The sequence below is a fragment of the Neoarius graeffei genome, chromosome 4 (genome assembly GCF_027579695.1).
Source record: "Neoarius graeffei isolate fNeoGra1 chromosome 4, fNeoGra1.pri, whole genome shotgun sequence".
Classification (NCBI taxonomy): Eukaryota; Metazoa; Chordata; class Actinopteri; order Siluriformes; family Ariidae; genus Neoarius; species Neoarius graeffei.
The window spans coordinates 71,360,449-71,383,331 of record NC_083572.1 but is presented as its reverse complement, the minus strand read 5'-3'; the positions used below and the strand labels follow the sequence as shown (position 1 = coordinate 71,383,331).

Genomic DNA, 22,883 nt, shown 5'->3' with positions numbered 1-22,883 from the left:
GTGTTAGAACACACAGTGCATCATAGTTTGCTTGTATGGGCTGAGTAGCTGCAGATTTGTCAGGGCACTCATGCTGACTGCCAAGGAAAGTGCCTACAATAGGCATGTGAGCATCAAAACTGGACCTTGGAACAATGGAAGAAGGTGGCCTGGACTGGGTTGTGAGCAGGCCTCAATGATACAGAAATGACATTTGATTAAAGTCAGACAGCGTAAAAGGGGAGGAGCTGGGGTGGAGATGGGTTGCAAAATGGCTTGCAGAGGACACAGCAAAAGTGGGTAGATTAAAGCAGCTTAAATAAGGTGCTCTATGAGAGATATGCCAATAGAATGTGTTGAAGGGAATCAGCTGAGCTGTCAGCTGATGTGGGCTGGCTTGAGATCAGCTGCAGTCAGCTAATGTAGCTGAGATTGAGGGCTGAGCTTGACTTCATGGCCTGCCAGAACTTACATTGTGCTCGATTTCTGTCAGGACCACTTTCTTCAAGGAGCTTATTTACATTGCAATATTTGCAACAAGTTGTATTTGGTGGGTGGCTCTGTTCTGGGCCCTCCCTGCCCTTCCATGTGCATACATGGAAAGTCTTGGGGCAGGGAGAGCACATCTCCCTGCCCTACCATGTGCCTAAATGAACAGGGAGAACCACAGCAACCCCCCCCCCCCCAAAAAAAAAAAAAAACACAAAACAAAACAAAAACACCACCACACCAGGCAGGCCTCCCTGGCCTTCCATGCTTTAATGGAAGAGCCAACAGGAGGAGCTCGCTGAACTATTAAATACAAAGCAAATTAAACCAAGATGAAAGATGGTGAGGCAACTTGAAGCTTCAGATTGTTAATTGGGGTAACATGGCTCGTAAGTTTATGCAGGGTGCCTGAGCAGCTACACGATAGATTTATTGTTGCATCTAGTGCAGCTGAATGAATGTGGCAGATCAGGCTGGATGGCGCTGCCTCCAGGCACAGTTGGTGAAATTCTGAAATTCAAAGTGGGACAAACAGCAGCCATTTGCTGTCCAAGCCTGGAATAAGGGCTGTTCAAATGATGAAATTATCCAATGCAGAGGACCTGTGAAGCGCGTCACGAATCTATTAACAGAACTGAGGAGCGCCCTTGTTAATGAAGTTCACAGCTGCCTCATGTCACAAAAAGAGGATTTTCTTTTTGACTAGTGTTTACCCCACAGAAGATGAGGTACACGACTGGGTAGATTCCATTACAGCAGTGGAAGAAGTGTTAGCTGACAAGGATGACAATTCTTTTGGCCATGCTTCGGCAAACTGGTGATTATTGACACCCCACCACCACCAACGGAAGGGGCCATGTCTGTGAACAACTTAATTGCTAATGGAGATTCCAGGTTTCATTACAGAAGAATGAGATACCGTTCCAACAGAAGGAGACCAGAACTGGCATTCAGATCTGCAGCCTGTATCCAAGCTCACTCTATCATGGAGTCCTCTACAGTTTTACAGAGGTTAAGAGGCCTGAATACAAAGGAAGTGTCCCTGGGGGATAACGCAAATTGCGTAATTAAGATGCCCAAACAGAGAAACAATTCCCTCTTAAAATTGCTATGCCTCCTGCACTTCTTATGACCTCTCTGAAATGATTTGATTTTTCAGAGAGGCAATGAAACTTGCATCCGGTTGCTGTCTAAGGTGATGCCTAGAAATTCTATAGTCAAGCCATTCGTATAGCATTTTTAACAACATATTGTCGCAAAGCAGCTTTACAGAAATTAAAGACTTTAAACATGAACTAATTTTATCCCTAATTTATCCTCAATGAGCAAGCCTGTGGTGACGGTGGCAAGGAAAACTCCCCCAGACAACACAAGGAAGAAACCTTGAAAGGAACCAGACTCAAAAGGGAACCCATCCTCATTCGGGTGATAACAGATAGCAAGATTACATAATACTGTGTGTGCACAGGGTTTCCCCTAGAAAAACTGGAAAGAGTAGTGCCCCCCAACCGCAGCAAGGTGTGAGCTTGGTCCGGGGCATGCTTCCCCAGAAAATTTTGAAATATAAGGGTTTATTTTGTGGCATCTGGTGACATCTAGAGCTGATTTTTACCAGTTCAACATGTTGGGGAAAATGCTATATTTTACTTATAAATTTTACTGAATTCCCATCCTAAAAACAAAACAAAACAATCCCCCAAAGCCAATACAATACCCACCTGCGTCTCACAAGCAGTGTACTGTTCCAAAGGAGACTGCAGTTTATTTCACATCAAACCAAGTGAATGGTGATGCAACATGGCACAAGTTGTTCAAAATACTGATCATTAAATTTTGGCAATAGTGCAGCTGACTAAAGACTCTCACTGTCAGACGGTCAGCAACATGCAGCAAACTGGCTGTCTCAGTCTGACAACTATGGTCTGCCACTGTTGGAGTTGTTTTACGCAGTTTTCTTTGTGAAAAACTCCATAATTAAGCTACAACCTATCTGTGTTTTGCTCACTTCACTCATACCAGGCTAGAAGGCTCCACCATTTTTGCATAAGTTACCTATGAATATTAATTGCACATCACTCATCCAGTCAACACGGTATACTGCACACACTCAGCCAATCAGCGTGGAATACCCTTCTCTGACATCAGCTGTGAACTTGGGTCAAGTTCAGGGCCATGGGCTTGTATGGACTGTATTGATTACCTGCTCAAAGGCTATAAAGCACATGGATGTTGATTCTAGCTTTAGACTGTAGGTAGGGATGGTGCTAGGATTTTCCATTCTGGATCCTGGGACCCACATGACTGGCCAAATTAGGGCCCCTGGCATTTTTTGTGGGTCATTCATTTGTTCATTCATAAATAAATAAAGAGAGAGAGCCATACAGTCACAGTGTCAGGGGTGATAGCGTTCCGGCGCCGTGCCGGATTTCCGGCGTACCGTGGCTGGGGAAAAAAAAAAAATCTAGTTCGCCCATTGTCCTATGTCATTCTGAGATGCGCAGATAGACAGTAAAGGGAATTCGCATGATATGGAACTAGTGGGAAAAAAGTGCCATCACGGCACGAATTAGACCCTCCAGTCACGATCTTGTCATTTTTTTTTTCCACTGACGATCCATGGATTTAAATGTTTTTTGGTCATTCTTTCCGAGTGTTTATCCTGGAACAGGATATAGAGGACTTTCACTGATGTCACAGACATTTGCTTATCACGCAGCGTCCGCCATACTGCCAGGTAAACAAAGAAACAGCTGCAACAGTTAATAATGAAAATCAAGATGACTGTGGTCAGTGCAGTCTCTCTGAAATGATTAAAAATGTATTTTATACCAGCAGATCATGTTACATTCAAAAGCTGAAGCATGCAGGTATCACAGATCCATATAATTTACCCACAAATGTATTTATTTATTTATTCATTCATTCTGCACACTCTCTCTCTCTCTCTCTCTCTCTCTCTGTGTGTGTCACGGGCGATTGCTCTAAGACAACGAGGGAGGCTCAGCCTCCTCTAAAAATGACAAACATCGTGTAGGATGAATTGCGCTAGGCTTATGTTATAGCCGACCTTATAAACATTGCTATTTCAGATCCAGAATCATAGAAATATATGCGCTCAACTCAACTACAGTGCGAAATCATTCCGTTATAACTTTCCCCAGTTTGCCCAATGTGCGCGTGAGTTTTTCCTCCTCATGACAGCGCGATGCAGCCCAGCCTCAGTAGACTTCAATGGCATTTGGGAGCTATGCGCGTTTCAATCTCAAAATGCAAGACGATTATTGGACAAATACTGCGAAAACGCCCACCCACGGAGTCTCACGGACTCCCAGCCTCAGTGGACTTCAATGGCATTTGGGAGCTATGCGCTTTTCAATATCAAAATGCAAGACGGTTATTGGACAAATACTGCGAAAACGCCCGCCCCACGGACTCCCAGCCTCACAGTGGGAGGGACATGGCAGTTTCCGCGAGGAGACTGGTGATTGGTGAAAGCGGCCGGATATTTTCTTTGATTGACAGCTCGTTTCAAATATAGGACAGGCAGCGGTGAATTTCAGTTCAGTCCCATGCGGATTCGCAAGTGCTGTGGTGTATTGTAAGAGATCAGCTTACATTTCGATTTCATTCATTACATACGGTTTCTACCAGCTTCTTTAGTTTGTATATATTTTCATTGTAAATAAAGTGTAAATATAGTGTTGTCAAGTTTGCTATCTTAGTTCCAGAAATTTCGTTTATTTGAGTGACTGAACTTGAACTTGAGGGGGCTAGTCAGCTAGCAAGAAAGCCGCGCACGGATGCTAAGCATTGCTGATTTAATTTTGGCAAAGCCATTTGCCAGTCTTCCTTTCGAGGAAAAAATTAAAATTAAAGAGCAGGGTAGACCAATGCCTCAAATTGACTTGGTGAAAAAGGTAGGGAATAATACTCGTTCCTTTCAGCTCTCCTGGTACGAGAAAGTGAATTGGCTAACAGCAAGTGACCCACATCAACAACAGTAAATAGGCTACTTTAGTAATATGTCATGGATGGACCAAGAATATAATATTTAAAATGTTTATGCTGAGTATATTATATTGGAATATATATTTTTCTGGATATGAATTAAACACAGCTACAATTTGGAAAACATTTTTAAACAAAAACACAGCCGAGAACATTTCACACTACAGACCTGGATTAAAAGTGAAGGGTTATCAAAATTGTCAAAACATTTCTCAGTCAAAATAAGTAAAATATAGGGAAAGTGTCACTGAATGAAATGTGTGGCACCCAGCTCTATGTTTGGCTCCCCAAGGTCAGTGCTTGTGCCTATTCCAGAACACTCTGCTGTTACTGCTGAGGTTCCTGACAAAGAGCTGCTTTCAATAACGATCAATTTTTAAACATGCCACAATTTTAAAATATAAAATGTTAAAATATACCCCCCCCAACACCACCATCATGTATATTGGACAGTAGGCTAATGGGCCAAAAGAACCTGTTATTTCACAGTTTGTGACCCTGCCAACAATCAGCCAGATCAGAGGCAAGAGTATGGGCAAAATTGATGTGTTTTTTCTTTTTTCTTTTAAAATCTGGAAATATCGTAACCGACCAGCCTCCCGTTTGAAAGACTACCAGCCGCCACTGGGGTGTGTGTGTGTGTGTGTGTGTGTGTGTGTGTGTGCGCGCGCAGAGGAGTAATTGTGCTGTGCTTGAGTTTACAGTGGTGCTTGAAAGTTTGTGAACCCTTTAGAATTTTCTATATTTCTGCATAAATATTACCTAAAACATCATCAGATTTTCACACAAGTCCTAAAAGTAGATAAAGAGAACCCAGTTAAACAAATGAGACAAAAATATTATACTTGGTCATTTATTTATTGAGAAAAATGATCCAATATTACATACCTGTGAGTGGCAAAAGTATGTGAACCTTTGCTTTCAGTAGCTGGTGTGACCCCCTTGTGCAGCAATAACTGCAACTAAATGTTTGCGGTAACTGTTGATCAGTCCTGCACACCGGCTTGGAGGAATTTTAGCCCATTCCTCCGTACAGAACAGCTTCAACTCTGGGATGTTGGTGGGTTTCCTCACATGAACTGCTCGCTTCAGGTCCTTCCACAACATTTCCATCGGATTAAAGTCAGGACTTTGACTTGGCCATTCCAAAACATTAACTTTATTCTTCTTTAACCATTCTTTAGGAGAGCGACTTGTGTGCTTAGGGTCGTTGTCTTGCTGCATGACCCACCTTCTCTTGAGATTCAGGTCATGGACAGATGTCCTGACATTTTCCTTTACAATTCGCTGGTATAATTCAGAATTCATTGTTCCATCAATGATGTCAAGCCGTCCTGGCCCAGATGCAGCAAAACAGGCCCAAACCATGACACTACCACCACCACCATGTTTCACAGATGGGATAAGGTTCTTATGCTGGAATGCAGTGTTTTCCTTTCTCCAAACATAACGCTTCTCATTTAAACCAAAAAGTTCTATTTTGTTCTCATCCGTCCACAAAACATTTTTCCAATAGCCTTCTGGCTTGTCCACGTGATGTTTAGCAAACTGCAGACGAGCAGCAATGTTCTTTTTGGAGAGCACTGGCTTTCTCCTTGCAACCCTGCCATGCACACCATTGTTGTTCAGTGTTCTCCTGATGGTGGACTCACAAATATTAACATTAGCCAATGTGAGAGAGGCCTTCAGTTGCTTAGAAGTTACCCTGGGGTCCTTTGTGACCTCGCCGACTATTACATGCCTTGCTCTTGGAGTGATCTTTGTTGGTCAACCACTCCTAGGGAGGGTAGCAATGGTCTTGAATCTCCTCCATTTGTACACAATCTGTCTGACTGTGGATTGGTGGAGTCCAAACTCTTTAGAGATGGTTTTGTAACCTTTTCCAGCCTGATGAGCATCAACAACGCTTTTTCTGAGGTCCTCAGAAATCTCCTTTGTTCATGCCATGATACACTTCCACAAACATGTGTTGTGAAGATCAGACTTTGATAGATCCCTGTTCTTTAAATAAAACAGGGTGCCCACTCACACCTGATTGTCATCCCATTGATGGAAAACACCTGACTCTAATTTCACCTTCAAATTAACTGCTAATCCTAGAGGTTCACATACTTTTGCCACTCACAGATATGTAATATTGGATCATTTTCCTCAATAAATAAATGACCAAGTATAATATTTTTGTCTCATTTGTTTAACTGGATTCTCTTTATCTACTTTTAGGACTTGTGTGAAATCTGATGTTGTTTTAGGTCATATTTATGCAGAAATATAGAAAATTCTAAAGGGTTCACAAACTTTCAAGCACCACTGTATGTTAGACAAAAATAAAATAAAAGGCCTGTTCTTAAATTTACCCACAAATGTATTTATTCCACTTGAAGTGTTCGGCAAACCAGCTACCAAATTTGGAACACCATGACATCCTGAACTATTTAGTATTTGGACTTCTAAATACACTGAAGATGCTAAAAGCAGACAAAAGTACAAATGCCTACCAATATTTTGAGGCAGGTTTCATGCCAGAATATTATGGGAAATTACTGAAAAAGAAAAATACCTTATTATGACAAAGGTAAGTTCAAACGTGGACTTACAACAGTAATAAACAAGCCAGCGCCTATAGCTTGCATATTTTATGGTGTTTAGCCTCATCTACATTATCAGTACATAAACATGCTGTTAGTCAAGCCAAGCATTAGGTCTAATAAAATCCAGCCACTGGGGGGTGCATAAGTGTACTCTTGGCGCTGGTCCCAAGCCTGGATAAATGGAGAGGGTTGTGTCAGGAAGGGCATCCGGCATAAAACTGTGCCAAATCTAATATGCACATTGAAAAGAGAAATACCATACCGGATCGGTCTGGGCCCGGGTTAACAACAGCCGCCTCCGGTACTGTTGGACAACAGGGTGCCGTTGGAAATCATGCTACTGTTGTGCCAAAACGGAGAAGGAAAAAGAGAGGGGGAAGGCGTGTTAGGAGAGAGCGTGAAAGATGGAAGGGAAGGAGCTTAGAATTGAAGGTAGGAACACTGAATGTGGGAACACTGACTGACAGAGTGAGAGAGTTAGCAGGTATGATGGAAAGAAGGAAGTTGGACATTGTGTGTGTGCAGGAAACAAGGTGGAAGGGAAGCAAGGCCAAGAACATTAGAGGTGGATGCAAGTTGTTTTATTATGAAGTCGATGGAAAGAGAAATGGTGTTGGTATTGTTTTGAGGGGAGAGTTGGTCAACAGTGTGATTGATGTGAAGAGGGTGTCAGGTAGAGTGATAGGCATGAAGTTGGAGATTCAAGGAGTGGAAATCAATGTTGTGTGTGCGTATGCCCCACAGGTTGGATGTGAGAATGAAGAGAAAGTTTTTCTGGGAAAAGATGGATGAAGTGGTAGAAAGTACTGTATACCGAGGGAGGAGCGCATGCTGACAGGAGCAGATTTCAAAGGACATGTTGGCGAGGGAAACAGAGGAGATGAGGATGTGATGAGCAGATATGGTGTAAATGGTGGTTAATTTTTCAAAGAGGATGAATTTGGCAATACATACTTTGAGAAGAAAGAGCAGCACAGGGTGATATTTAAGAGTGGAGGAAGATCTAGGCAGGTGGACTACATACTCTGCAAAAGGGGTAACCTGAAGGAGATTGGAGACTGTAAAGTGATGGCGGGGAGAGTGTAGTTAGACAACATCGAGTGGTCGTGTGCAGGATGAGCTTGAAAGTGAAAAAGAGGAAGCATGAAATAGTGGAGCCAAAGATTAAGTGGTGGAAACTAAAAGAGGTTGAACATCAGAAGGAGTTTAGGGAAGAAATGAGGCGAGCATCGAGTGGTAATGGAAGTCTGCCAGAAGATTGGGATACTACTGCTATACTAGTAAGAGAGGCAGCAAGGAAGGTGCTAGGGTGGTCATCGGGAAGGAGGAAGGAAGACAAGGAAACATGGTGGTGGAACAAAGAAGTGCAGGAAATTATAGAAGAGAAGAGGCTAGCAGAGAGGAATTGAGACAATCAATCAGAGAGATGAGGAAAGTAGGCGGTTATACAGAGAAATGAGACAGAAGGCAAAAAGAGCGGTAGCGAAGGCAAAAGCAGATGCATACCAGGAGTTGTACAAAAGACTGGAGACCAAAGAAGGAGAGAAAGACCTGTACAGACTAGCTAGGCAGAGAAACAGGGGAGCGAGGGATGTACAGCAGGTAAGAGTGATGAAAGATGTAAATGTGCTGACAAAGAGAGTGTATTAAGAAGGTGGAAAGAGTACTTTGAGGATTTATTAAATGAGGAGAATCCAAGAGAGAAAAGGTCAGATTCGTTGGAGACAGCAAATCAGGAAGTAGAGTTGGTTAGTAAGGATGAGGTGAGGGCAGCCATGAAAAGAATGAAGACTGGGAACACAGTCGGGCCAGATGGTATCCTGATTGAGGCTTGGAGATGTTTGGGTGAGATGGCTGTGGAGTTCCTAATAAGTTTAATAAGATCTTAGAGAATGAGAAAATGCCGAATGAATGGAGAAATAGTGTGCTAGTCCCAATATACAAGAATAAGGGAGATGTACAGAGCTGCAGTAATTACAGAGGGATAAAATTGATGAGCCACACCATGAAGTTATGGGAAAGGGTATTGGAGGCGAGATTGAGAAGAGAGGTAGCAATCTGAACAGCAGTACGGGTTTATGCCAAGGAAGAGCACGTCGGATGCAATTTTTGCTTTAAGAATGTTAATGGAGAAGTACAGGGAAGGCCAGAGAAAGTTACATTGTATGTTTGTAGACCTGGAGAAGGCATACGACAGAGTGCCGAGAGATGAGTTATGGTATTGTATGAGAAAGTGTGGAGTGAATGAGAAGTATATTAGAGTGGTGCAAGACATGTATGAGAACAGTGAAACAGCAGTGAGGTGTGCAGTTGGAACGACTGAATGGTTCAAGGTGAAGGTGGGACTTCATCAAGGATCTGCTTTGAGTCCTTTCTTGTTTGCCATAGTGATGGATAGCTTGACAGACGAAGTAAGGCAAGAGTCACCATGGAACATGATGTTTGCGGATGATATTGTGATATGTGGTGAAAGTAGAAAGTAGGTTGAGCTGGGTCTGGAGAGATGGAGGTATGCATCAGAGCAAAGAGAAATGAAGGTGAACAGTAGCTAAACAGAATACATGTGTATCAGTGAGAATGGGGATGAGAGTATACTGAAGATGCAAGGAGTAGACGTAAAGCAAGTTGGTGAATTCAAGTACCTGGGGTCAACTGTGCAGGAAAATGGGGGCTGCAACAGTGAGGTGAAAAAGAGCGTGCAGGCAGGATGGAGCAGTTGGAGAAAGATTTCGGGAGTCATTTGTGATAGGAAAGCCTCAGCAAAAGTGAAAGGTAAGATGTATAAGACAGTAGTGAGACCAGCTGTGATGGATGGATTGGAGACAGTACCCTTAAAGAGACAGGAGGCAAAGTTGGAGGTGGCCAGAGTTGAGGATGTTAAGGTTTGCAATGGGAGTGACAGGATAAGGAACAAGCACATCAGAGGGACAGCACATGTGGAGAGCTTGGGAATTAAGCTAAGAGAGATGAGACTGAGATGGTATGGGCACATCCTGAGAAGAGATGCAGATGTTGGAAGGAGAATGTTGAGGATGGAGCCGTCAGGTACACAAAAACAAGGAAGGCCAAAGAGGAGATACATGGATGTGGTGAGAGATGACACAAGAGTGGCAGGTGTGGAAGAGAAGGACGCAGAGGAGGGAGCAATGGAGACGAAAGATCCGCTGTGGCGACCCCTAACTGGGAGCAGCCAAAAGAAGAAGCAGCCTCGTCTACATTATCAGTACATAACAAACATGCTGTTAGTCAAGCATTAGGTCTAATAAAAATATATTGCGTCCAAAGCCCACATCCAGATATCCGCATTTTCCATGACTTCACATAAAAGCGACCATAATGCTGTCATCTTTTCATTCTCTTCACTTTTGCTTTGTTTGTTAAACAACATAATCTAACAGATTTGCCAAGAAGGCAATTGGGAAAAATTCAAGTAGGAGCCCTGCGTCCTGGGACGCATTAAAATTATGAATGTGTTCTGAGCAAATTCTGAACATTTTTTGGCATTTTTGTGCATAAAAATGCATGATTGCCACGTTAACACGATCCCTGGTAGGCCTAAATTGTAAGTGTCATGGCGGCAGTATAATGGGTAGCGGCATGTCACTAAGCGTATCAGTCAATAAATGAAGCATAGTGGGGCCCCGACGCTATGATGCTTTAGGGGAAACCCTGATGTAAAATGGCAGTAAAGACTTTTTTGTCGGTAAATCATGCAGCATTCTGTCTGGAATAATACATACCTGTCTCATTGAGCCACTAGACGTGAGCAGCGCATAGATCATCCAAAGAGGAACCAACAGAGTTGAAGAGAGCGTGAACCACCAACCAATAGCATAGCCCCACCAGGGGTATTCAAGAACATTGTTAAACTTCAGAGGAGTGAATTTGATCAGAGAGAAGATAAATGTACCCTAAAGGGAAAAAGATACATGTTTAAAAAAAAAAGACCTAAAAAAAAAAAAGAAAAAAAAAAAGGCTTTTGAAAAAAGTTCCTTAAGTTCAGTTAAGAGTTCCAAAACAGGTTGTATTTGGAAACCTTTCTTGGAGAGAAACTTTGTAGGGATCTACCTTGCACCTTTAGGAGTTTCAGGACAATCCAAAGACTAAGATTGCATAGGTCACTCCGTCAATTTGTACAATTTTATTATCTTTACAAACACTACTGAACACAAATGCAATCTTTTAACAAAATAAAGGCAAAACAATATTATGCAATAACCGCTATGAATTGTTTAATAAAACTAACAGAGCATGTAGTTTACTAGTGTGAGTGTGTCTAGCTGCACTAACAGGTCTTGTAACTTTCAGACTATCTTAAGTGATTATCAGAATTACAAACAATACATATTCACTAGCAGATGTGTTGAGTCAAAGTAATCAAAAAGAAAGAACTCATATTCTGTTATGAGATACTCACTGTGCAGCATAGAGGGGTGAGGTACTTCCAACAATACTTTATTAAGAACACTGGCTTATGTCCAGTCATGCTCTCAATATTATCACAAAGACGATCAGCACCTATGAGAAATGAATAGTACTTTCAAAACTTATTTAACATGTCCTTCACAACTACAGCAATCAAACAGACTACATATACCCTACCATACTGTAGGTCCCTGGTTCTCAGATGCCCCTTTTCCACCAAAGCAGTTCCAGGGCTGGTTCGGGGCCAGTGCTTAGTTTGGAACTGTGTTTTCTGTTTCCACTGACAAAGAACTGGCTCTGGGGCCAGAAAAACCGGTTCCAGGCTAGCACCAGCTCTTTGCTGGGCCAGAGGAAAGAACCGCTTACGTCAGCGGGGGTGTGTGTGTGTGTGTGTGTGTGTGTGTTAAGACCAACAACAATCGCAAGACCGCAAAAGTTCGCCATTTTTAAGTGCCGAGAAGCAGCAGCTGTAAAAACGTGAAGTCATCCGTTGTTGCTGCTTCTTCTTCTCCGTGGTGTTGTTGCTTCGACATTCGCGCCAAGGTTTATGCAAACACAGTGACGTAACTGACGTATACAGCGACATAACTGACGTGGCTCTCCTTAGCACCATCAGCTATGGAAAAGCAAACTGGTTCTCAGCTGGCTCGCAAGTTGAACGAGTTGTGAACCAGTACCATGTAGGTATCATGCCGCCATTTTGTCTCTAAAAACTACAATTCCCAGTCCTCTTCCGCGTGACCTATGTCACGCGTGGGCGGGATCATCTACGTCAGTCCGCCATGCGTGCGTAAGTCCAGGCGGAAGCTCTGCTCTTTGTCTCTCGTGTCCGGATTCCAAGGAATCTAGACGCACAAAAGAGATGCTCTCAAACCCGAAACACTTCCTTCTTGCAAGATTCACCATCCAGCGCGTCTGTGCTTAACCACTGGCCAAGGTAAAAGTCCAGAATAGCACGATCTTTAAACTCAACCTGAGTTACAACCGGTTTATTCGTATTAGAAGTGACGTCACGACTGCAGCTCAAACGCAGTTTTAATTTATAATTAGGAGCGACCAGATTCCTCCTGATTAAAGCGCTGTGCATATTATTCTGATCAGAGACTTTTCCTCACGAACGCTGAAGTTCGGACCAAGAATCCTCTGCCTTCACGGAAATGACCCAAGTGATCCGCTGGACCAGGAAGCTCTCTGCGCTTTCTACACGAGCGGTTCACGTGCTTCATGAACAGCAAAGCTCTGCAACGGCGAACATCTTCTCAGAACTTTGCTAGAGGCAAGATATTGAGTAAGATATATTTGGGCATAATAATTAAGATAGTCTTAGGAATTTGCTTTATTGAAATAGTGTGAATTTAAACCCAGGTTTATCTGTTACACTGTTAAACACGCAGCGTGTTGAATTGTTCTGTTTTTGTTTTAATCTCAATTGTTTTAATAGACAGGCTGTGCATGCTTCTCTCTCTTATTCTTACTAACATTTTAATTTCATTATTATACATCTTGATCTCATCAAGATTTCAGTGGATTCAGTATGGTTATGAGCTAGTGGGTTAGCTACAGCTTCCCTTTGTCTGCTTAGCAACACAAAGCTAATCAAGGCCTACCATGTGCTCAGCAGGCCATCAGGCCTGATAAACCACACCTCGGCTAGAAATCCACATGCTAGCTTTTTGTTCAGGCCATAGGGCCTTTCACAAACACACTAGCAACACAAGGCTAATCTAGGCCTCCACCACGTGTAGTTAGCTATACGAGGCTAAACACATGGTCAAGTCCTTCCCACACACACACACACACACAAGCACACATTAGCAACAGAGCTAATCCTTTGTTCTATTTAGATAGCATTCCTTTGTTTTAGCTAGCAACAAGCTAGGCCATACACACACACACACACACACACACACACACACACACACCATATCATATTTGTATATATTGATTATCCATTTTTATATTTGTTATAATAAATCCATTTATTATCAAATCTGTGTGTATTCATCTTGTTGGTGAACAATATCTGAAGTCCCCAATCTCTCAAAGAATTCAAAAAGGTGCATATAAGTTATGTAATATGGTAAGTGATCGTAATAATTTGGAAATATACCATAATTTAGCTGTTTGGTAATTTATTATTAAGCACCAGGATTAATGGTATGATTCACTGAACGATTCACTAAATGATTCACTGAATGATTCACTTCAAATGAGACTGATTCTATGGTATGATTCAATTCAAATGAGTCAAAGTAAACGATTCAATGGGATTGATTCATTTTAATTATTGACCTTCAAATTTAATGAGACTGATTTAATGAGACTGATCACTTAATTTCAATAATTAACTGATTGCACTCACAGTAAATTGGTGCCCCGTGCGAGGAGATTGGTTTGTTGACTTCTGGAATATTGTTCAACAACAAATAAACTATCAGTTTAATTCAGCAACTGCTAAGGTATATCCTCAGGCGTGTTAAAACGGTTAACAGTAGCGTGATAACCATATCACAAATACTCATAACCTATTCAACTTGGGATAAGAGAGCATTTCCAAACCAATAAACCTTATTAATTAATTACCTAGTTAATGTTAATTAATAACGATTAATTAATAATTAACTCATTGATTAATTATCTAGTATCCAGCCTAAGTAAAATGGCATCCCCTCGTGTCTCAAAAATGGAAGACAACGCTCAAGACGTGTCTCTCCTTGAGGTCATCGCAGACCTCATTCACTGCTCTGCCTCCAAAAAGGCAAACATTAAGTACACAAGTGAGAGTGAATGCCAAAATAACTTAGATAACTCAAACAAACATATGAGAGATCCAAAAAGAACAACTTTTAATGTCCAAGCGGCACTAGGTAAGCTATTCCTATCATACTTCCAAAATGCTGATTCAGAAATCAGACGCCTCCGCGGAGAGGTTGAAAGGCTGACTACCAGCAACGCCGAGCTGACAGACGATAATAATGATTTACATAGGGAGCGTGAGCTCTTGAAGACCTCCCTTGATGATTGCACCGAACGGCTAGAGAAAGCCGAAATGGCTGCTAAGAGGGCTGCCCAGGAGCAGACCCCCCAAGAGCAGCGCGAGGGGCGGGAAAGACCCCCAACAATGCGCCAAAGCTCAGAGCGGGAAGAGGCGTCCGAACCGGACACCGTAAATGATCTGGTCGAGGACCAGACACCCCGCCAAACTCCATCAACTCGCTACTCGACTCCGTCGTTTAGCCAAGATGGAGCCATCCTGCGCTCATCCGGAGCCCAGGACCCTAGTACACCCAGGTCAGTGTGCTACAGTACCCCTGATCAATCTTCAGATGAATCAGACTATGAATCTAGTGCGAAACGGGAACAACACCAGAGTAGCTTAGATAGTGAGTGCTCAGAAGAGCCAAGAAGGTCGCACAAGGACGTGCACCAAACCCTTCGCTTACGGCAAATTGACCTACTTGCCAAAGATGTCGAACAATTCGATCCCGACAATCAAAGAACTAATGTAAATAACTATTTACGAGAAATTGATCGATGCCTGATGGACATGCCGAACGCCACAACACGTGAAAAACTTAAACTAATCTGGAAGACCTCCAGTAGTAGCGTTCATGCCTTTTTAGAGACACTACCCCCAAACATTCGCGATAGTTATTCGAAACTTCGCAATTACATGAGGGAAGAATATGCGCCATACACGGACGAAACCTCCGCGACATTGTGTGCATTACAAATCAAACAAAAACGGTCTGAGGCACCTCGTGAATATTACAGACAGCTACGTACTGCCTATTTCCAAGGTAGTAGCGCACCAGGGTTGGAAGAAGATAGAGGTTTCAAATCTCTCTTACATAACCTCCACCCAAGCGTGCGGACCAATGTCACACTGACGTGTCGACGAGGTCGCTATTCGATGAGGGAAATTAGGCGACTAGCCCAAATGACCTGGGAGACCATCGTCAAAACCGCCAACGGAAACGATGATGACCCCAGAATCCTTAGGCTCCAGGATGCAGATGGGCCCCCATTAACCTTAGAAGGAGGCGAAGCTCCAAAAGGGGGACCCCCCCTGGAGAAATCCCGGTCCGAACCGCCCCTTGCCGAGCCATCACCAGGGTGAGTGGAAAAAATCGACAAGGTAAGGCCAGGAGGGACCGAGGGCGAGTCCACAGTGACTATGGCAATCGCCCATCACATGAAAAGGGTCGTAGGGAACAAAACGGTTGGCAGCAAAACCGTCATCCCCGCTCTGACCAGTAACGGCAGAAGCGTTCCGACCGTAGCTCTAAACGTAAGGGTAGAGACGACCAACACAGTGACTCAGACCAACCTGGTGAGTTCCCCTCAGAGCTGGACTCTTTAAAAGCCCAGTTGGCTGAGATTAAAGAACTGTTACAGGAGAGGTCAGACCCCTCAACAGATAAAACAAAAGAGCCCAAGAAAAATGACAAAAAGCTATTCGCTGGCATGACTAGGCCAGGAACCACGGGTATATCTCGTGAAAGGGGGAGGAGATCCCTCTGAAACAGCAGGCGAGGGTCAGGATGTAGGGCCCCCCCTGGTGGCGAAGGCAAACACACAAAACGCACCTCTCATGTGCGCTAAAGTCTTCACCACCATCTCTCAGACACACGGCTCTCACAAGGCGACCCAATCCCAACCAAGCCCTGCGACATAAACTTAAGTCAACTTCACACAAACAAAACCGTTCCCCGTCGCGTATCGCATTAGGACATCTAGGCCTAATCAAACGCTTTCATATCGATGTCCATGATAATCGAATCAAACCTTGTTGAACAGTCCTCACTCCAAAAGGGGGTGGACGACAGCTAGGCCCATCCTGTCCACCTAGCTTGTACGTATCACTCAACCATAAGCGTACACTAACATTCCCGGTCAGACTTCACCAACCCAATGAAGTAATAACCCTTCGGTATAACATGGTAGATAAAATACTAAAATCCGCTATTATTACTAGTGTGTATTCATCGCAAATACACCTGGCATATAGTCTTGGCAGTGCTATCCTCATTTTTGTGAATCCACAAGACTTAGAGATATGCACCCCCACTAAAGACATCCACTGGGTCTGCCCAGGCAACCCATACAGAACACTATGCCAAGTTAGATAAGATGGTCTGTGTCCCTGACAGCTTTAGCCGCAGTAGCGCACGCTCTCTGGCCAGACCACCCACTGCTATTACCAAACACAGAAGATTTCTAGAAGATTAGGTTTGCCAACCCAAACACTAATACTTCTTTCCTTCCTTCATTTCTTCTCTTTTCTTGTTTTTTTATGCATAAGAAATTGAACACTACATGTTTCATGTTCAATGTTTAATTTTTTTGATGTGGTTTTGATCTAGTTAGTTAGATAGTGATTATATGCCCAAAATGCCCATAGTGATTATATGCCCAAAATGCCTCTGTCTCCAACTGTCTTACTGGAACTCAAGTTTACACAGTCTTCACAGGACACCATGAACTGTGCAGAACAAGTCTACCTCAAGGACTATGGACACGGCGATGATACGATACGGTGCTCTCAGTGCTACGACTCCGTCATTCCCCTGAGACCAAAAGGGGGAATGTAGGTATCATGCTGCCATTTTGTCTCTAAGAACTACAATTCCCAGTCCTCTTCCGTGTGACCTACGTCACGCGTGGGCGGGATCATCTACGTCAGTCCGCCATGCGCGCATAAGTCCAGGCGGAAGCTCTGCTCTTTGTCTCTCGTGTCCGGATTCCAAGGAATCTAGACGCACAAAAGAGATGCTCTCAAACCCGAAACACTTCCTTCTTGCAAGATTCACCATCCAGCGCGTCTGTGCTTAACCACTGGCCAAGGTAAAAGTCCAGAATAGCGCGATCTTTAAACTCAACCTGAGTTACAACCGGTTTATTCGTATTAGAAGTGACGTCACGACTGCAGCTCAAACACAGTTTTAATTTATAATTAGGAGCGACCAGATTCCTCCTGATTAAAGCGCTGTGCATATTATTCTGATCAGAGACTTTTCCTCACGAACGCTGAAGTTCGGACCAAGAATCCTCTGCCTTCACGGAAACGACCCAAGTGATCCGCTGGACCAGGAAGCTCTCCGCGCTTTCTACACGAGCGGCTCACGTGCTTCATGAACAGCAAAGCTCTGCAATGGCGAACATCTTCTCAGAACTTTGCTAGAGGCAAGATATTGAGTAAGATATATTTGGGCATAATAATTAAGATAGTCTTAGGAATTTGCTTTATTGAAATAGTGTGAATTTAAACCCAGGTTTATCTGTTACACTGTTAAACACGCAGTGTGTTGAATTGTTCTGTTTTTGTTTTAATCTCAATTGTTTTAATAGACAGGCTGTGCATGCTTCTCTCATTCTTACTAATATTTTAATTTCATTATTATACATCTTGATCTCATCAAGATTTCAGTGGATTCAATATGGTTATGAGCTAGTGGGTTAGCTACAGCTTCCCTTTGTCTGCTTAGCAACACAAAGCTAATCAAGGCCTACCATGTGCTCAGCAGGCCTGATAAACCACACCTCGGCTAGAAATCCACATGCTAGCTTTTTGTTCAGGCCATAGGGCCTTTCACAAACACACACTAGCAACACAAGGCTAATCTAGGCCTCCACCACGTGTAGTTAGCTACACGAGGCTAAACACATGGTCAAGTCCTTCCCACACACACAAGCACACATTAGCAACAGAGCTAATCCTTTGTTCTATTTAGATAACATTCCTTTGTTTTAGCTAGTAACAAGCTAGGCCATACACACACACACACCATATCATATTTGTATATATTGATTATCATTTTTATCTTTGTTATAATAAATCCATTTATTATCAAAGCTGTGTGTATTCATCTTGTTGGTGAACAATATCTGAAGTCCCCAATCTCTCAAAGAATTCAAAAAGGTGCATATAAGTTATGTAATATGGTAAGTGATCATAATAATTTGGAAATATACCATAATTTAGCTGTTTGGTAATTTATTATTAAGCACCAGGATTAAATGGTATGATTCACTGAACGATTCACTAAATGATTCATTGAACGATTCACTAAATGATTCACTGAATGATTCACTTCAAATGAGACTGGTTCTATGGTATGATTCAATTCAAATGAGTCAAAGTAAACGATTCAATGGGATTGATTCATTTTAATTATTGACCTTCAAATTTAATGAGACTGATTTAATGAGATTGATCACTTAATTTCAATAATTAACTGATTGCACCTACAACCAGCATTGGCCCCGAACCAGCCCTGGAACTGATTTGGTGGAAAAGGGGTAAAAGTGGAGTCTGAGGACCCCAGGGGTCTGCGATTATATATCAAAGGGGTCCCTGACTGTCTTGCTGTTTTAAAATCACATGACACTGGCTAAGATTACTTGTCAGATCAACTGGTATTATTTTTGTCATCATAGTTATAATCTTATGACTGGACACACAAAATGAAAGGGGTTAATCTAAAATTCAGTAACTTAAAAACAAGTGTAAATAATAACTAAATTTAACTGCAATTTTAAAACCAGTTACTGCTGTTAATGATATACAGTTACAGTGTTTCAAATGATTGAACAGTTAATGAATAAAAAGCTCTAATGGCACAAATAAAATAATACATAGATCATATGGAAATACATATTTCACCTATTGTAATATCAATTTTGCACTGTGTACAAGGTCCTTGGGAATTATTTTACTCTGGAAAAAGTTTGAAATTTTTTTTTTGGTTTGAAAAGTTTTTTTTTTTAGAGCCAGGCCCACATACCCTGCAAAATCGTTTTCATCATGCTGAAATGCCAAATAGTGAAAATCACTGATAGACAAGCGACTGAAAGAATAACAACCAATTGTAAACATAATTCTGTAGAGTGAGGCTAAAAATGTGTTCGATTTGGTCCAGTGCTTGATAAAATATATCTGTGTGTAAGTAGTTATGAACTACTTGAACTACCTGTACTTTATAAAATATTAGATATATGACAGGCAGAGGATCTAAATAGAATAAAGTACATTTGTCATTTTTTTGTGAGTAAAATGGTTTGATGATTTTACACTTGATTTGTAGATCAACTTGTTTTGTGGCGGCACGGTGGTGTAGTGGTTAGCGCTGTCGCCTCACAGCAAGAAGGTCCTGGGTTCGAGCCCCGTGGCCGGCGAGGGCCTTTCTGTGTGGAGTTTGCATGTTCTCCCCGTGTCCGCGTGGGTTTCCTCCGGGTGCTCCGGTTTCCCCCACAGTCCAAAGACATGCAGGTTAGGTTAACTGGTGACTCTAAATTGACCGTAGGTGTGAGTGTGAATGGTTGTCTGTGTCTATGTGTCAGCCCTGTGATGACCTGGCGACTTGTCCAGGGTGTACCCCGCCTTTCGCCCGTAGTCAGCTGGGATAGGCTCCAGCTTGCCTGCGACCCTGTAGAAGGATAAAGCGGCTAGAGATAATGAGATGAGATGAGATGAACTTGTTTTGTGATCACTAACATTTGAAATACCTATGCACTTAAGGGTTGAAGTACATTAATTGGTGACACAGCATTGAACTGTTTGTGCAGCTATTTAATCTCCAAGAAGGCAATTTTTTCGTGATCCTGTTCATCAAATTTCAGCATTAACCTGCAAGTAATATCATTATGATGTATAAATGTCTTATGGCACAACCCTACTGCAAAGGAGTATGAACCCAGGGTTTAGAACCACATTATGCAGTGTGTAAAATCAACTGGAAAAAAAACTGCCTCTCAAAAGGGGGGGGGGGGGGGGGGCAGGAAATGTATTGTCAGGAGTAAATCACATCACACCTGATAGTAGTGTATGACAAACCTTCAATTTCATGAATACCTGAAGAACATGGCATGCCTGAATATACAAAAGCAACTGACAAGGAAGGCGTTTAATCATTTGCTATTCATTGTTACATGCTTTTTTTCTCCTACTACGTAGGACAGGGTTAGGGTTACCCTGTCTGAAGATTTTATGCTGAACTGGAACGTGCTATAATGACACCAATCTATCACCAGCCAACCAGGAGATTTAATCAAACGCATCCCCCGCCCACTTGTGTCTGCGTCTGAGACGTTGAATTTTCACAGAAGGAGGGAAGAAGTTGACTGAGGTAAGACTGTGATAAATTAACAAACAAATAAGATAGGAATTTCAACATATAGGGCTTAAGTTTGTTATTGTTAAATAAGCATTGCTTGTACAGTAACGTTATGTCGTCACAACACTGACCCACTTTTAACGTGCAGAGTACCGACTGTAGCCGGTAACAAATGCTAATTAGCTTGCTGTCAAGTTTTTCCTTTGTCGAGCTTTAAGCGTAAGGTCATGGATGTTACTACTGCTTGTTCCTGCCGTAATATGATACATGATATGTGCTGTTGTCTGTTCATAGCCACTTTTTTAATCTACGCAGTTAGCATTGTTTTGTTACTAGTATTGTATGTTTCTTTTTGCTGTTTAACCAAAGTGTAACTGCTGTCATCTTGATGAGATCACCATCGCAAGAGATGGATAAGGTGCCATACCATAAATCCGGGGATCTGGGTTCGATTCCGACCCGAGGTCATTTCCCGATCCCTCCCCGTCTCTCTCCTGCTCATTTCCTGTCTCTACACTGTCCTATCCAATAAAGGTGAAAAAAGCCCCAAAAAATATAAAAAAAAAAAAACAGAAAAATGCAGGCATATTGTTCAAGGAGCATGCAAAGTGCAAAGACCTTAAATTGCTCTGTGTAAATTAGAAGATGGAGCAACTTCCTCTGTAGCCGTCAACGGACAAGCACAGACTTGTCTTGAGTTTTGAGCCAATCACAACAGGGCAGCACTGTGGCCTGAGGTAAAACATGATAGTTTAAGTTTGTTTAAATTACAGAAATGAGTACACCCAATGACTGTCTCATATACTCTTCATATACTCATACTGTTTAAGTAATGCAATAAAACTAATCTTTAAAAGTGGTATTTACTCAAACTGTTTGCATAGAATGAACTTTCGGGTTAACAGTGGAATAGTGTTGCAGTGTTCTGCAAATTTGCAATTTAATATTTCAGATCTTGAGACATGAAAGTGCTATTTAAAAAAATAAAAGGTCAGAAATGTTTTCTTTGTCATCTATTTAGTTCATTTTATTTCCTCAAGAATTTTCCTTGATTGAGAAATCGGTCTGGGCTCTTATGGGTTAATCAGTAGCCTGCATGCTAGTACATGTTCCATTTACAGTCAAACATTTTGATGTACTCCAGGCTCAATTTTGATTAATCAAAAATCTGTATAGTAATACAGTCTGAAGATGCTCTTGCACATTCTGTGTCAATTGAACAAAAATTATGGGAGGATATAGGTTTAATAAGTTTTACAATTTTTGAAGTGAGTGATGGATTGGTAAGTTTAGATGTCTCATCTCATTATCTCTAGCCGCTTTATCCTGTTCTACAGGGTCGCAGGCAAGCTGGAGCCTATCCCAGCTGACTATGGGCGAAAGGCGGGGTACACCCTGGAAAAGTCGGCAGGTCATCACAGGACTGACACAGACAACCATTCACACTCATGGTCAATTTAGAGTCACCAGTTAACCTAACCTGCATGTCTTTGGACTGTGGGGGAAACCGGAGCACCCGGAGGAAACCCACACGGACACAGGGAGAACATGCAAACTCTGCACAGAAAGGCCCTCGCCGGCCACGGGGCTCGAACCCGGACTTTCTTGCTGTGAGGCAACAGCGCTAACCACTACACCACCGTGCCGCCCCCTCAGAAGTGTCATTAAATTAAATTCATTATAGACATGAACTTAAAATCATTGTTTTATTTTATGGCCTTGGTGCCCTGGCTTTTGGCCTTCGTGCCCTCAAAAAATTGACAGCACAAAAGGCCAAGTGGCCTTGCCCCTAAAATGACGAAATTCCAGGCCTGCCTCGCGGCCATGTTTGTTTACAAATTGTCACAGTCACTTGCTAGTGCGGAAGTTTTACATCTCCGACATGCCTCTTTTCCAGTTTTTCAATGTCCACTGGTATGTTTCTCTCTTTTAAATATGCATGAAAAATATATAATGAACTTTTGATAGCCTTTCAGGTGTTCAACGCATCTTTGGTTTCAGCTGATTTATTTACTGCTTAATTATAGCATAGCTAATCCTAGTAGTAGCACTGGATTAGCCTCGTCGTCTCTCTTTCCCGGCAGACAAAGAAATGATTCTCTGCATGCGCAGCAGAAAAGTTTTATCATTGGATATTCACATGCGCTCTGATGTGTGACATCGTGTTGTCTTGACAATGTGCAATACTGTAACACGTTCATTCTCCATTGGGTAGAGTGGCGTAATACATGTAGGACAAGCGATATGCTCACAATATTGCATGCCATCAATAAAC

The 22,883-nt window shown here is 42.4% G+C and overlaps 1 protein-coding gene across 16 annotated transcripts in view; it reads right to left on the bottom strand.

Annotated features, from left to right (window-relative positions):
* LOC132885199 (sodium- and chloride-dependent GABA transporter 2-like) overlaps positions 1 to 22,883 on the bottom strand; it is a 124,732-nt gene that overhangs the window by 37,614 nt on the left and 64,235 nt on the right. For 12 of the 16 annotated variants that reach the window (XR_009654561.1, XR_009654560.1, XR_009654562.1 and 9 more), the window contains 2 exons: positions 11,485 to 11,585; positions 10,808 to 10,978 (listed from right to left, as the gene is read on the bottom strand). The exons of 2 other annotated variants lie outside the window; for them this stretch is intronic. Coding sequence is in view for 10 of the 14 variants with exons in the window: in XM_060919579.1 (XP_060775562.1) it covers positions 10,808 to 10,978; positions 11,485 to 11,585 (272 nt within the window). In the remaining 4 variants the exon portion in view is untranslated. Of the gene's footprint in view, positions 1 to 6,974; positions 7,020 to 7,085; positions 7,239 to 7,329; positions 7,408 to 10,807; positions 10,979 to 11,484; positions 11,586 to 22,883 lie in introns of those variants that run through there. 2 more of the 16 variants (XR_009654563.1, XM_060919585.1) reach the window with 2 other exon arrangements.